This window comes from Lepidochelys kempii, chromosome 2 (assembly GCF_965140285.1).
Source record: "Lepidochelys kempii isolate rLepKem1 chromosome 2, rLepKem1.hap1, whole genome shotgun sequence".
Taxonomy (NCBI): Eukaryota; Metazoa; Chordata; order Testudines; family Cheloniidae; genus Lepidochelys; species Lepidochelys kempii.
Window position 1 is genome coordinate 62,124,104 of NC_136381.1, and position 14,999 is coordinate 62,139,102.

A 14,999-nucleotide genomic window follows, 5' to 3' on the forward strand; every position below is an offset into this window, starting at 1 on the left:
TCTCTGGGGACTCTGAAGGAGGGGAATTGAGGCAGGCGTGCCTCTTATGCTGTGGCCTGCGGCAAGAGAGCACTCCAGGCAGGGGGCAGCGCTATGACACCACACCAAGTACTAAATCATATCTAACATTGGACAGGCTAATACGTGTTGTAACATGATGGTATTGCCCAGTTTAGGCACAAACTTCAAGACTTCTACAACCCCCCTTCGGTTTTGGATGTATTAAGTGTTTACTCCATGCATTTCACCATGGAAACAGAACTCCAGTCTACTATCTCTCTGCTTGGTGAAAACGTCTACTCTGTGATAAAAGACCCACAGCATGGTTGCAGCTGCCCTGGGTCAGCTGACTCGGGCTCGTGGGGCTCAGGCTGTGGGGCTTTACAAGTGCAGTGTAAACATTTGGGCTTGGGCTGGAGCCCTGGCTCTAGCACCCTCCCACTTCGCGAACATCTGCACTGCAATTTTATAGCCCCGCAGCCCGAGTCAGCTGATCTGGGCCAGCCGTGAGTCTTTTCAAGAGTCATTAATCGACACCACAATTAGCTGTGGGTGGAGTAGAGGCAATACTGAGAATGCAGCTCTGCACGGACTTGTAAACTTGCTTTTTCGTACCTGCAACGTTTTAAGATCTGACTCTCACTGAGTCATACAATCATGTAGACCTATTATCATCAGATTGGTAAAAAGGGAAATTCTTAAATTCTACTTCAACTCCCAGAGAAAGTTGTTGCTTGTATAACTCAACTCACTTCCCTTTGTAACAGCAGCCTGACTGTGCACTGCAAAACTATACTGTATCATTAAGATATTTCAGGACAAACTTTTCAGCTCCAGTGCTCATTGAAAAAGAGCTTTTAAAAATAGAGTGGTAGGGAGAGACTTTCAAAGGCAGAAAGGGGAGTCTGGCACACAACTGAAAGTCAATGGAACTAACTTCCCCTTGTGCCTTTGAAACACTCCTCCATAACGGCGTGTACTTCCAATCAGAAAAAGGGCAGCTTTCTCCAAGTTGCAGCGGTCTATACCATATGCCTTTCAAACGGTGTCTAAAGTCGATTCCACACTTCATAATGTCTTCCTGTTGCTATTAAGTAATGAACCTTTATCTGAAATTTATCTCCTAGACTAGGGCTCTTTCTGGGGGCAGGGATTATGTATTTATACAGTACAAAGCATAATGGGGCCCCATGCCTTGATTGAGGCCTCTACTAAAAATAATAATGAATAACTAAAACATTCACTTCAGATCATATTAATCACATTAAGGCAATTCTGGAGAAGTGCTAAACACCTAAGGGTATGATTCAGACTTTTCTCACTGACTTCAGGAAGCACTGGATCGTGCCCTCAGTAAACACCAGGAATTCCCATTGAGACAAGTCATGATCAGAGCTGAGCACCTGGTCTTTATTCAGATTTTATTCAAGCAAAATTATAGCAGAAGTCAACAGGCCATATCCTGAGAAGTGCTGACCATCTGCAACTCCTGCTGAATTCAACAGCTGCTCAGCGCCACTCCAGCTCTGGTGCACAGAGTTTGCCTGAGTAAGGAATGAGTAAAACTAAGGACCTCAGGGTTTATTTAATCTGATGAGTTGCAGGTACTCAGCACCTCTCAGGATTTGGTTCATTAAGCACTAGACACAAGCACCAGTTAAATCTTTACAAGGTTCACATTAATACAGGAAAACTGACTTTGCTAGTCCTGTCTTTGTCCTGCAGTTGTTTGATTTTTATTGGGGGAGGGGAGTGGAAAGTGGATAGACTGCTAGTGCATATTAGCTACCTGGAATATTTCAAAGTTTTACATACTGCTTTCTGCTTACAACCACCACCAGTCTCCATATCCTCCACGCACAAAAACTTCAGTATATAATAAACAAGCTTTACTGGAATTAAGAACTTTGTCTTACCATTTTTACGAAGTCAGTAAATAACTATCTTTTTTGGAAGCTGTGCATATTTTTGACGTTGTCTAAATGTGGAAAATCCTATTTGCTTCTATAGATCTTTGCTGTACTGTTACATGGGTACTGGATTGTGTAAAGTTACATTAGGCTATTTGCAGAATGATGTAACATAATGAAAAGTGAGGGGTGAAATAGCTTGATCTTCCTAAGGCCCTAGAAACACATGGGATACAGAGTAGAATTTGTTACTGTGCATTTTCTATAGGGTGACCAGATAGTAAGTGTGAAAAATCGGGATGGGGTCAGGGGTAATAGGTGCCTATATTAGACAAAGTCCCAGATATCAGGATTGTCCCTATAAAATCGGGACATCTGGTCACCCTAATTTCCTACCTATATATCTTTGCTCTTTTATATAGTAACTGACACTCAGTAAAAAGCTTTCCTTAGAATGCTACCTACGACATCAGGGTTTCTGTATGACAGCCAGTTTAGTAATCTGCCGTCTCCCTGCTGCTCTATGCAGGCTGCTACTCGACAATTTCATGTCCCTCCAAAGACTATATGCATGGCCCAAGACCAAAAAAATGGCCTACACATGAATAAAGCAGAAATCAGTAAGTTTTCTTTACACTGAGTGAAACTCTTCCTGTGCAGGAGGCAGCTCAAGGCCTCTGTGCCTCTTACATTCATTTAAGACCTCAAAATAGTCCCAGCTATGCCCTGTTTTGAGGGATTTAAGTGGTGCATAGGCCTTGTGCTAGACCTCTGCATAAGACCTTTCATCCATAGTGGCTGGGGCAACTTAGGAAATACAGTTCACTGACATTTTAGAATATGACTAAGATCATGACATGTTTTTTCAGTTTTTAATCACATTAGCCCTTACTCAGATAATCAGAGGGAGTTTGCTTGAGTAAGGATCAAGTAAAAAATCTCAGTATTTGTCCTTTTTTGTTGTTGTTGCTGCTGCTACTATGGCAAAATCTCCAAAATAGCTCATTTCCCACAGTAACTCCATTAACTGAAGGGTATGTCTAGATTGCAAAGAAAACACTGTGACGTTGAATCTGGGAGCTTGGATCCATTGACTCAGGCTCACAGGGCTTGGGGTTCAGGGCTAAAAGGAGCAGTGTAGACATTCCTGATCAGGCAGGGGCCCGGGCTCTGAAACATGGCAAGGGTGGAGAGTCTTGGACCATCTGCGCCAGCCCACGCGGGAATGTCTACACTGCTATATTTAGCCTTGCAGCCTGAGCCCAGAGTGGGTTCTGAGACTCAGTGCTGTCGGTTTTCTTTGCAGTTTGGATACAGCCTGTGGCTCTTAAGGTGATCCTGGGCCAAATTCCTCTCTCAGTGTCAATGACTCAATGGAGGTTGCTCTGGATTTACACTGATACAGCCGAGAAAAATTTGGGCCAAAAGTTCTAAATCTGATCTTAGAAAGATGTTTATTTCTTAAGTCAGTGTGGCACTTTCTGCTCTCAGTTACACTTGAGCAACCCCACTGACTGCAGGGTGTCTTCTGCTGGCTTCTTTTGGTGGGGGGAGGGATTGCACGGATGTATGGTTGGGAGAAAAGTGGAACTCAGGAAAATGAGCAGTAACAATACACGCATCCTGCCTCTAAGGGCTTGTCTAGACTGGGAAAATGAGTGGTGTGTTAATTAACTAGTTTTAACTAACATTTTTAAACACCACTAGCACCCAGTGGTGACAAAAATGGTCATGTTTAAAAATGTTGATTAGTCACACACCCATCCCATAATCTGTAGGCTCTGGTTGGTGCCTCAGCTGCAGGTCCTACACTTCTGACAGTGACCATATCCAGGTAGTGAAAACAAAGGGAACGCAAGAGGTTATTTTTAAATAGTTTAAACTTTAGTCAAATAATGTCTGTTTATGCAACATAGCTGCTTCAGCAGAATACCTGGCAGCTGTCACCCTTACCACAATACTGCTTCAGGATGAGAGATTGTTTTTATTAAATGTCTCTTTTAAAAAAAAAATATCAGTGTGAACTAACAGAATATTATCTGAGAAAAACTGTTCAGCTATATACGGTAGCAGACAGCATATGCATAGGCAGACTCCATCAATTATAATACTAGCTGTGTCATTCTTTGAACGGTGGCCAGTAGTGTACTTTAAAAGTCCATTGGGACTAAATGTCGTACTTGAATGGATTTTCATTACTTACAATTAGTGCTGCATGGCAAACGGATAATGCAATGTCACTTATTCAGGACCTTAACAATACCAAATTTAGTTCTGAGCAAAACTTGTTCAGATTTGCTTATTTTTTGCGTAGACTGCATACGTTCCCTGCAGAATATTAAGTAAACCACAGGTCTTGGAGTCTGAACAAATGTTGAAACCAGTTCTGGGGAAGAGTATCTTAAATAAAAGCTTCCTTGTGTTGGTATTGTCTGAAAGGTCTTTTGGGACAAACAAAACCCTTTATTTCAATTCGTTCCGAATCGATCTCAATGCCTCGGTCAAAATCTAACAAAAGCACACCTTTTTAATTTCCCATCCAGTTTCTTTTTGTATACCAAAGACGTTTACTCTCTCTATTGAGAGCAATTAGTTTTCAGTCTGGATCAAAGCCTAGTCCTGCTGTCAGAGAAAACAGAAAGGAAAAAATTACAAGAAAAAGTGGGTCACAACTCGAACTTATAAGTTATAGGGCCCTACTCCATGGGAGAAAGTGAAGGAAGCAGTTTTACAAAAATACGGGTGTTCAAACTGAAGGGTCTTTTCTCGACTTACCCATCCATCATTCTTTGATACATCCATAGTAAATCTCGGGAGGCTTTTCTGGTTAATCAACTATCCCTGATCCTTTTCCAATTGCACCAGAGACTAGTCTAATAAAAAAAAAAATCCTCTAACCTCCCCACCAGCAGTGAATGAGTACTGATTGCCAATGTGAGAAAACGAGTAGTCACACTACTGCCTGCCCCCAAAGGTTCTCTCTTCCTCCACTTTTCTCTCCCAGCAGACAAGCAGGGAGGAACAACCAAGAACTGAATTAAAATATACAAAACCTCCAAGTGTTACCTTACAGGACATAGCCCTCTAATTCCAGCCAAAAGAAACTTTCATATCTCGCTGCAGAGATAGGTAGGAAATCTAACAGTGGATCAGTCAAGTATGGCTATGCTGCCTAGCTGTTCCACTGGGAAACACATAGTGCTGTAAATTAAAGACTTTTTTTAAATGGCTGCTGTGGTAAACCTGATGAATGAGACCCACCACCATTTCAGATTGTGACTCACCCAAGAATTTGATTCATTATATCAGATAACAGAGCCAGCATAATTTATGGGGTTTATAGACATCACATGCTTTGAAGGTTTGAATGCTACTTTAACTTAGTCATGAATGAATGACTTAGCTGTGTTATTGTAAATATGTTGGGGGTGGCATGTAAGAGCTGTGGACATGTTGCACATTCCATGAAGGCCAGAGAAGAGCGCTCCAGGAAGAAAACAACTTGCTGAAATGTCAGCTGAAGTAGCAAGTTCTAATTTCTTGGAGCTACTGTGCAATGGAAAGAGAAAGTCCATGGCACAGTTAAACATTTTTCTTCTCCCTGTTTCTACATCTTCTTAGCTATGTGCTTGTTGGTCTGGATCTGTGAGTCTAGGTGTTTTCTCCTTGCTAGGACAGTGATACTGAGCGCTGATAGCCAAAAGGTGTTCACCCTAAGAACAATAATATAACTCAACTGATAACACTATCACTTCTTAGACAGAAAGATGATTGTGGAATCAAGTCCCACTCTCTGATCTGCAGTCTGGTGTGGGCAATGGTGGCATTACAGTGTAGTACTCTGTTGAACTGAGAGAAGTGCCACCCTTTAGATAAGATGGGAAACCAAGGCCCCTTATGCCCATCTCAGGTGGCTTTCCAGGGGAATGTTAAAGATTCTGGGATAAATACTCCTTTTGGTGAAACAGGTGCAACTCCCACTGATTGGCAATTATTAAAAATTAGATTATTGTAATGGTGTGGGGCTCACCTCACGTGAGTGTACACCAGGTGAGTGTGGGCACGCCTGCAATTTTTCTCAACTTCTCCGCTCATTGTGCCCCTGGTCAGCCACTGCACTCCTGAGGCGGGTCTTCGGTGACCCAGCCTTCTGTCCACATCACATACAGTCCATGTGCACAGCAAAACAAACCCCTTCTGGGGTATACCATCCAACCGGGCCTATTTCAGAGCCCTCGGTAATGTCATGCAGCCCTCTCCATGCTCAGTCCTTAACAGTCCAATAGGGCCCATCACAGTACCCTCAGCTGGTATGTCCCTGCAGCCCGCCCTCGGCTCAATCTTTAACAGCTCAAAGGGGCCCATCATTGTACCCCTTCTTTGGGCGTGTCCTTCTCTGTAGCCCTCCCTGGGGTCAGTCCTTCCACAGTACAACAGGACCCATCATGGTACCCCTCCACTGGCAATGTCTCTGTAGCCCTCCCCAGACTCAGGCCCTGTTGGTGAGACTGAGGACCAATCTCAGAACCCTAGTTCAGTGGCTCTCTACCTTTCCAGACTGCTGTACTCCTTTCAGGAGTCTGATTTGTAATGCAGAACCCCAAGTTTCAGCTCACTTAAAAAACACTTGCTTACAAAAATACAAAAGTGTCACAGCATGCTGTTACTGAAAAATTGCTTCTTTTCTCATTTTTACTATCTAATTATAAAAAAATCAATTGGAATATAAATATAATACTTACATTTCAGTGTATAGTATATAGAGCAATATAAACAAGTCATTGTATGAAATTTTAGCTTGTATTGACTGCACTAGTGCTTTTTATGTAGCTTGTTGTAAAAGTAGCCAAATATCTACATGACTTGATGTACCCCCTGGAAGATCTCTGCAGACCACCTTGGGTACATGTACCCCTGGTTGAGAACCACTGCCCTAGTTGTCCAGCTTACATGTGAAGGTTCCTGCTCTGGAATGGAGCAGCACCCCAGGCATAGGCACTGGCTTCCTCATTTCCCTGGGGGTGTTCGACTGCTGCTTCACCTCAGGCCCCGCCCCCACTCCATCACTTCCCCCAACACTCCATCCCTGCCCTACCTCTTCCTGCCTCCACTCTGCCCCACCTCTTCCCACCCCATTCTGCTCCTTCCCCCGAGTGCACCCCATCCTCGCTCCACCTCCTCTCCTCCAGCACACCGCTGAACAGCTGATAGTAGTGGATGGGAGGCACTGGGAGGAAGGGGGAGGAACTGATTGGTGGGCCACTGGGAGGTGCTGTGGGGGAGGGAGAGGAGCTGATCGGCAGGGCTGCTGGTGGGTGCTAAGCACCCACTATTTTTTTCCATGAGTGCTCCAGCCCCAGAGCACCCCAGGCATAGAGTTGGTGCCTATGGTCACAGGGCTTCCTCCCTGGAGACTCTTTGCATGTCCTATAGTCCTCTGACCCCAGCTCTCTAGCTGGGTCAGTCTCACTTCAGCCCCCTTCTGGAGGGTAACAATTCCACGTACAGTCCCTTCCCTAGGCCTGTCCAAACTTCCTTCTCTCAGGGTGCAGCCCCCACTTCCTCAATGGCTGTTGCGGGGGACCCAAGCCCACCCAATACTCCAGGCCCCAACCCAGGGACCTTCTAAGTAGCAGCCACATGCCATGTCCCTCTTAGCCCTGGTCTACACTAGGAGTTGAGGTCGAATTTAGCAGCATTAAATCGATTTAACCCTGCACCTGTCCACACGACGAAGCCCTTTTTTTCGACTTAAAGGGCTCTTAAAATTGATTTTCTTACTCCACCCCTGACAAGGGGATTAGTGCTGAAATCGGCCTTGCTAAGTCAAATTTGGGGTACTGTGGACACAATTAGACAGTATTGGCCTCCGTGAGCTATCCCAGAGTACTCCATTGTGACCGCTCTGGACAGCACTCTCAACTCAGATGCACTGGCCAGGTAGACAGGAAAAGGCCCGCGAACTTTTGAATTTCAATTTCCTGTTTGGCCAGCGAGGCAAGCTGCAGGTGACAATGCAGAACTCATCAGCAGAGGTGACCATGATGGAGTTCCAGAATCACAAAAGAGCTCCAGCATGGACCAAACGGGAGGTCCGGGATCTGACTGCTGTTTGGGGAGAGGAATCCGTGCTACCAGAACTACGTTCCAGTTTTTGAAATGCCAAAACATTTGTCAAAATCTCCCAGGGCATGAAGGACAGAGGCCATAACAGGGACCCGAAGCAGTGCCGCGTGAAACTTAAGGAGCTGAGGCAAGCCTACCAGAAAACCAGAGAGGTGAACGTCTGCTCCGGGTCAGAGCCCCAAACATGCTGCTTCTATGATGAGCTGCATGCCATTTTAGGGGGTTCAGCCACCACTACCTCAGCCATGTTGTTTGACTCCTTCAATGGAGATGGAGGCAACACGGAAGCAGGTTTTGGGGACGAGGAAGATGATGATGATGAGGTTGTAGATAGCTCAAAGCAAGCAAGGGGAGAAACCGGTTTTCCCGACAGCCAGGAACTGTTTCTCACCCTGGACCTGGAGCCAGTACCCCCCGAACCCACCCAAGGCTGCCTCCCGGATCCGCCAGGTGGAGAAGTGACCTCTGGTGAGTGTACCTTTTAAAATACTATACATGGTTTAAAAGCAAGCATGTTTAATGATTAATTTGCCCTGGCATTCGTGGCTCTCCTGGATATACTCCCAAAGCCTTTGCAAAAGGTTTCTGGGGAGGGCAGCCTTATTCCATCCACCATGGTAGGACACTTTACTGCTCCAGGCCAGTAGCATGTAGAATCATAGAATCATAGAGTCATAGAATATCAGGGTTGGAAAGGACCTCAGGAGGTCATCTAGTCCAACCCCCTGTTCAAAGCAGGACCAATCCCCGACTAAATCATCCCAGCCACGGCTTTGTCAAGCCTGACCTTAAAAACTTCTAGGGAAGGAGATTCCACCACCTCCCTAGGTAACGCATTCCAGTGTTTCACCACCCTCCTAGTGAAAAAGTTTTTCCCAATATCCAACCTAAATCTCCCCCACTGCAACTTGAGACCATTACTCCTTGTTCTGTCATCTGCTACCACTGAGAACAGTCTAGAGCCATCCTATTTGGAACCCCCTTTCACGTAGTTGAAAGCAGCTATCAAATCCCCCCTCATTCTTCTCTTCTGAAGACTAAACATCCCCAGTTCCCTCAGCCTCTCCTCCTAAGACATGTGTTCCAGTCCCCTAATCATTTTTGTTGCCCTCCGCTGGACTCTTTCCAATTTTTCCACATCCTTCTTGTAGTGTGGGGCCCAAAACTGGACACAGTACTCCAGATGAGGCCTCACCAATGTCGAATAGAGGGGAACGATCACGTCCCTCAATCTGCTGGCAATGCCCCTACTTATACAGCCCAAAATGCCATTGGCCTTCTTGGCAACAAGGGCACACTGTTGACTCATATTCAACTTCTCATCCACTGTAACCTTTTCTGCAGAACTGCTGCCGAGCCATTCGGTCCCTAGTCTGTAGCTGTGCATTGGATTCTTCCATCCTAAGTGCAGGACTCTGCACTCGTCCTTGTTGAACCTCATCAGATTTCTTTTGGCCCAATCCTCCAATTTGTCTAAGTCCCTCTGTATCCTATCCCTACCCTCCAGCGTATCTACCACTCCTCCCAGTTTAGTGTCATCTGCAAACTTGCTGAGGGTGCAATCCACACCATCCTCCAGATTGTTTATGAAGATATTGAACAAAACCGGCCCTAGGACCAACCCCTGGGGCATTCCACTTGATACCGGCTGCCAACTAGACATGGAGCCATTGATCACTACCCGTTGAGCCCGACAATCTAGCCAGCTTTCTATCCACCTTATAGTCCATTCATCCAGCCCATACTTCTTTAACTTGCTGGCAAGAATACTGTGGGAGACCGTGTCAAAAGCTTTGCTAAAGTCAAGGAACAACACGTCCACTGCTTTCCCTTCATCCACAGAGCCAGTTATCTCGTCATAGAAGGCAATTAGATTAGTCAGGCATGACTTGCCCTTGGTGAATCCATGCTGACTGTTCCTGATCACTTTCCTCTCCTCTAAGTGCTTCAGAATTGATTCCTTGAGGACCTGCTCCATGATTTTTCCAGGGACTGAGGTGAGGCTGACTGGCTTGTAGTTCCCAGGATCCTCCTTCTTCCCTTTTTTAAAGATGGGCACTACATTAGTCTTTTTCCAGTCATCTGGGACCTCCCCAAATCGCCAGGAGTTTTCAAAGATAATGGCCAATGGCTCTGCAATCACATCCGCCAACTCCTTTAGTACTCTCGGATGCAACGCATCCGGCCCCACGGACTTGTGCTCGTCCAGCTCTTCTAAATAGTCCCGAACCACTTCTTTCTCCACAGAGGGCTGGTCACCTCCTCCCCATGCTGTGCTGCCCAGTGCAGTAATCTGGGAGCTGACCTTGTTCATGAAGACAGAGGCAAAAAAAATATTGAGTACATTAGCTTTTTCCGCATCCTCTGTCACTAGGTTGCCTCCCTCATTCAGTAAGGGGCCCACACTTTCCTTGACTTTCTTCTTGTTGCTAACATACCTGAAGAAAGCCTTCTTGTTACTCTTAACGTCTCTTGCTAACTGCAACTCCAGGTGTGATTTGGCCTTCCTGATTTCACTCCTGCAAGCCCGAGCAATATTTTTATACTCATCCCTGGTCATTTGTCCAATCTTCCACTTCTTGTAAGCTTCTTTTTTGTATTTAAGAGCAGCAAGGATTTCACTGTTAAGCCAAGCTGGTCGCCTGCTATATTTACTATTCTTTCTACACATCGGGATGGTTTGTCCCTGTAACCTCAATAAGGATTCTTTAAAATACAGCCAGCTCTCATGGACTCCTTTCCCCCTCATGTTATTCTCCCAGGGGATCTTGCCCATCAGTTCCCTGAGGGAGTCAAAGTCTGTTTTTCTGAAGTCCAGGGTCTGTATTCTGCTGCTCTCCTTTCTTCCTTGTGTTAGGATTCTGAACTTGACCATTTCATGGTCACTGCCTCCCAGGTTCCCATCCACTTTTGGTTCCCCTACTAATTCTTCCCGGTTTGTGAGCAGCAGGTCAAGAAGAGCTCTGCCCCTAGTTGGTTCCTCCAGCACTTGCACCAGGAAATTGTCCCTTTCATTTTCCAAAAACTTCCTGGATTGCCTGTGCACCGCTGTATTGCTCTCCCAGCAGATATCAGGGTGATTGAAGTCTCCCATGAGAACCAGGGCCTGCGATCTAGTAACTTCTGTGAGTTGCCGGAAGAAAGCCTCGTCCACCTCATCCACCTGGTCTAGTGGTCTATAGTAGACTCCCACCACGACATCACCCTTGTTGCTCACACTTCTAAACTTAATCCAGAGACTCTCAGGTTTTTCTGCAGTTTCATACTTGAGCTCTGAGCAGTCATACTGCTCCCTTACATGCAGTGCAACTCCCCCACCTTTTCTGCCCTTCCTGAACAGCTTATATCCATCCATGACAGTACTCCAGTCGTGTGAGTTATCCCACCAAGTCTCTGTTATTCCAATCACATCATAATTCCCTGACTGTGCCCGGACTTCCAGTTCTCCCTGCTTGTTTCCCAGGCTTCATGCATTTGTATATAGGCACTTGAGGTAACCTGCTGATCGCCCCTCTTTCTCAGTATGAGGCAGGAGCCCTCCCCTCTCATGCGCTCCTGCTTGTACCTCCTCCCGGTATCCCATTTTCCCACTTACCTCAGGGCTTTGGTCTCCTTCCCCCGGTGAACCTAGTTTAAAGCCCTCCTCACTAGGTTAGCCAGCCTGCTTGCGAAGATGCTCTTCCCTCTCTTTGTTAGGTGGAGCCCGTCTCTGCCTAGCACTCCTTCTTGGAACACCATCCCATGGTCAAAGAATCCAAAGCCTTCTCTCCGACACCACCTGCGTAGCCATTCGTTGACTTCCACGATTTGACGGTCTCTACCCAGGCCTTTTCCTTCCATGGGGAGGATGGACAAGGACACCACTTGCACCTCAAACTCCTTTATCCTTCTTCCCAGAGCCACGTAGTCCGCAGTGATCCACTCAAGGTCATTCTTGGCAGTATCATTGGTGCCCACGTGAAGAAGCAGGAAGGGACAGCGATCTGAGGGCTTGATGAGTCTCGGCAGTCTCTTCATCACATCGCGAATCTTAGCTCCTGGCAAGCAGCAGACTTCTTGGTTTTCCCGGTCGGGGCGGCAGATAGATGACTCAGTCCCCCTGAGGAGAGAGTCCCCGACCACCACCACCCGCCTCCTTCTCTTGGGAGCGGTGGTCGTGGAACCCCCAACCCTAGGACAGTGCATCTCATGCCTTCCAATCGGTGGAGTCTCCTTCTGCTGCCTTCCCTCAGATGTATCATCTGGTCCACTCTCCGCATTAGTACCTGTGGAGAGAACATGAAAACGGTTACTTACCTGTATCTGCCCTGCTGGTACATGGACGTTCCCCTTTTTTCTTCTGGAGGTCACATGATGCCAAATTTCTTCACCATCCTTCTGTCCCTGATGTGCAGCCTGCTCTGAATCTTCAGAACCTTGTGCCCGTAGAAGCCTATCCTGACATTCGTCCAGGAAATCTTCAGTTTCTCTTATGCAACTCAGGGTTGATACCTGTTGCTCCAGACCTTGAACCTTCTCTTCCAGTATAGAGACCAGCTTGCACTTTGTACAGACAAAGTCGCATCTGTCCTGTGGAAGAAAGACAAACATAGCACATCCAGTGCAGGTCACAACAGCTGAACACCCCCCATCCATATTACCTTCCTTCTATGAGCTTCCTCAGGAGTTGTAGTAATTACTCAGAGAATCATTGTAGAACACAGCATTGCAGTGTATGTTTGCTGGCATTCAAACAACATCTGTTCTTTATCTCTCTGTGTTATCCTCAGGAGAGTGATATCATTCATGGTCACCTGGTTGAAATAGGGTGCTTTTCTTAAGGGGACATTCAGAGGTGCCCATTCCTGCTGGGCTGTTTGCCTGTGGCTGAACAGAAATGTTCCCCGCTGCTAGCCACGGGAAGGGTGGAGGGGCTAGCCACGTGCTGGGGGAGGCAAAATGTGACCTTGGAACGAAAGCACATGTGCTATGTATGTAATGTTAACAGCAAGGTTTACCATGAAAGAATGTACCCACTGTTCTATAAAGTGTGTCTTTTTAAATACCACTGTCCCTTTTTTTTCCTCCACCAGCTGCATGTGTTTCAAAGGATCACGGGATCTTCTCCTTCCCAGAGGCTAGCAAAGATTAGAAGGGAAAAAAAAATGCACTCGCGATGAAATGTTCTCTGAGCTCATGCTGTCCTCCCACACTGACAGAGCACAGACGAATGCATGGAGGCAGACAATGTCAGAGTGCAGGAAAGCATAAAATGACCGGGAGGAGAGGTGGCAGGCTGAAGAGAGGGCTGAAGCTGAAAGGTGGTGGCAGCGTGATGAAAGGAGGCAGGATTCAATGCTGAGGCTGCTGGAGGATCAAACTAATATGCTCCAGTGTATGGTTGAGCTGCAGGAAAGGCAGCAGGAGCACAGACTGCCACTAAAGCCCCTGTGTAACCAACCGCCCTCCTCCCCAAGTTCCATAGCTTCCTCACCCAGACGCCCAAGAACACGGTGGGGGGGCCTCCGGCCACCCAGCCACTCCATCCTAGAGGATTGCCCAAGCAACAAAAGGCTGGCATTCAATAAGTTTTAAACTTTTAAAGTGCTGTGTGGCCTTGTCCTTCCCTCCTCCACCACCCCTCCTGGTGCTTCTCTCCTCCACCACCCCTCCTGGGCTACCTTGGTAGTTATCCCCCTATTTGTGTCATGAATTAATAAAGACTGCATGAATGTGAAGCAACAAAGACTGTATTGCCTCTGCAAGCGGTGACTGAAGGGAGGAGGGGAGGATGGTTAGCTTACAGGGAAGTAGAGTGAACCAAGGGGCAGGGGGTTTCATCAAGGAGAAACAAACAGAACTTTCACACCGTAGCCTGGCCAGTCATGAAACTGATTTTCAAAGCTTCTCTGATGCGCACCGCGCCCTTCTGTGCTCTTCTAACTGCCCTGGTGTCTTGCTGTGCGTAACCAGCAGCCAGGCGATTTGTCTCAACATCCCACCCCACCATAAACATCTCCCTCTTACTCTGATATTGTGGAGCGCACAGCAAGCAGTAATAACAGTGGGAATATTGGTTTCGCTGAGGTCTAACCGAGTCAGTAAACTGCGCCAACGTGCTTTTAAATGTCCAAATGCACATTCTATTACCATTCGGCACTAGCTTATCCTGTAGTTGAACAGCTCCTGACTACTGTCCAGGCTGCCTGTGTATGGCTTCATAAGCCTTGGCATTAAGGGGTAGGCTGGGTCCCCAAGGATAACTGTAGACATTTCAACATCCCCAACAGTTATTTTCTGGTCTGGGAATAAAGTCCCTTCCTGCAGCTTTTGAAACAGACCAGAGTTCCTGAAGATGCAAGCGTCATGTACCTTTCCTGGCCATCCCACGTTGATGTTGGTGAAACGTCCCTTGTGATCCACCAGTGCTTGCAGCACTATTGAAAAGTACCCTTTGCGGTTTATGTACTTGCCGGCTTGGTGCTCCAGTGCCAAGATAGGAATATGGGTTCTGTCTATGGCCCCACCACAGTTAGGGAATCCCATTGCAGCAAAGCCATCCACTATGACCTGCACATTTCCCAGGGTCACTACCCTTGATATCAGCAGATCTTTGATTGCCTTGGCTACTTGCATCACAGCAGCTCCCACAGTAGATTTGCCCACTCCAAATTGATTCCTGACTGACCGGTAGCTATCTGGCGTTGCAAGCTTCCACAGGGCTATTGCCACTCACTTCTGAACTCTGAGGGCTTCTCTCATCTTGGTATTATTGCGCCTCAGGGCAGGGGAAAGCAAGTCACAAAGTTCCATGAAAGCGCCCTTACACATGCAAAAGTTTCGCAGCCACTGGAAATCGTCCCAGACCTGCAACACTATGTGGTTCCACCAGTCTGTGCTTGTTTCCTGAGCCCAGAATCGGCGTTCCACCGCATGAACCTTCCCCATTAGCACCATGATGCCACATTGCCAGGGCCCGTGCTT

General features: G+C 46.8%; 1 protein-coding gene across 10 annotated transcripts in view; it reads right to left on the reverse strand.

The window, feature by feature from the left end:
* The window catches only part of TRIM55 (tripartite motif containing 55), a 64,117-nt gene that overhangs the window by 4,199 nt on the left and 44,919 nt on the right, over positions 1-14,999 (reverse strand). For 4 of the 10 annotated variants that reach the window (XR_012157188.2, XM_073331001.2, XM_073331002.2 and 1 more), the window contains one exon: positions 12,333-12,605. The exons of 5 other annotated variants lie outside the window; for them this stretch is intronic. Coding sequence is in view for 3 of the 5 variants with exons in the window: in XM_073331001.2 (XP_073187102.1) it covers positions 12,333-12,605 (273 nt within the window). In the remaining 2 variants the exon portion in view is untranslated. Of the gene's footprint in view, positions 1-4,433; positions 4,533-12,332; positions 12,606-14,999 lie in introns of all 10 variants that reach the window. One more of the 10 variants, XR_012157191.2, reaches the window with a different exon arrangement.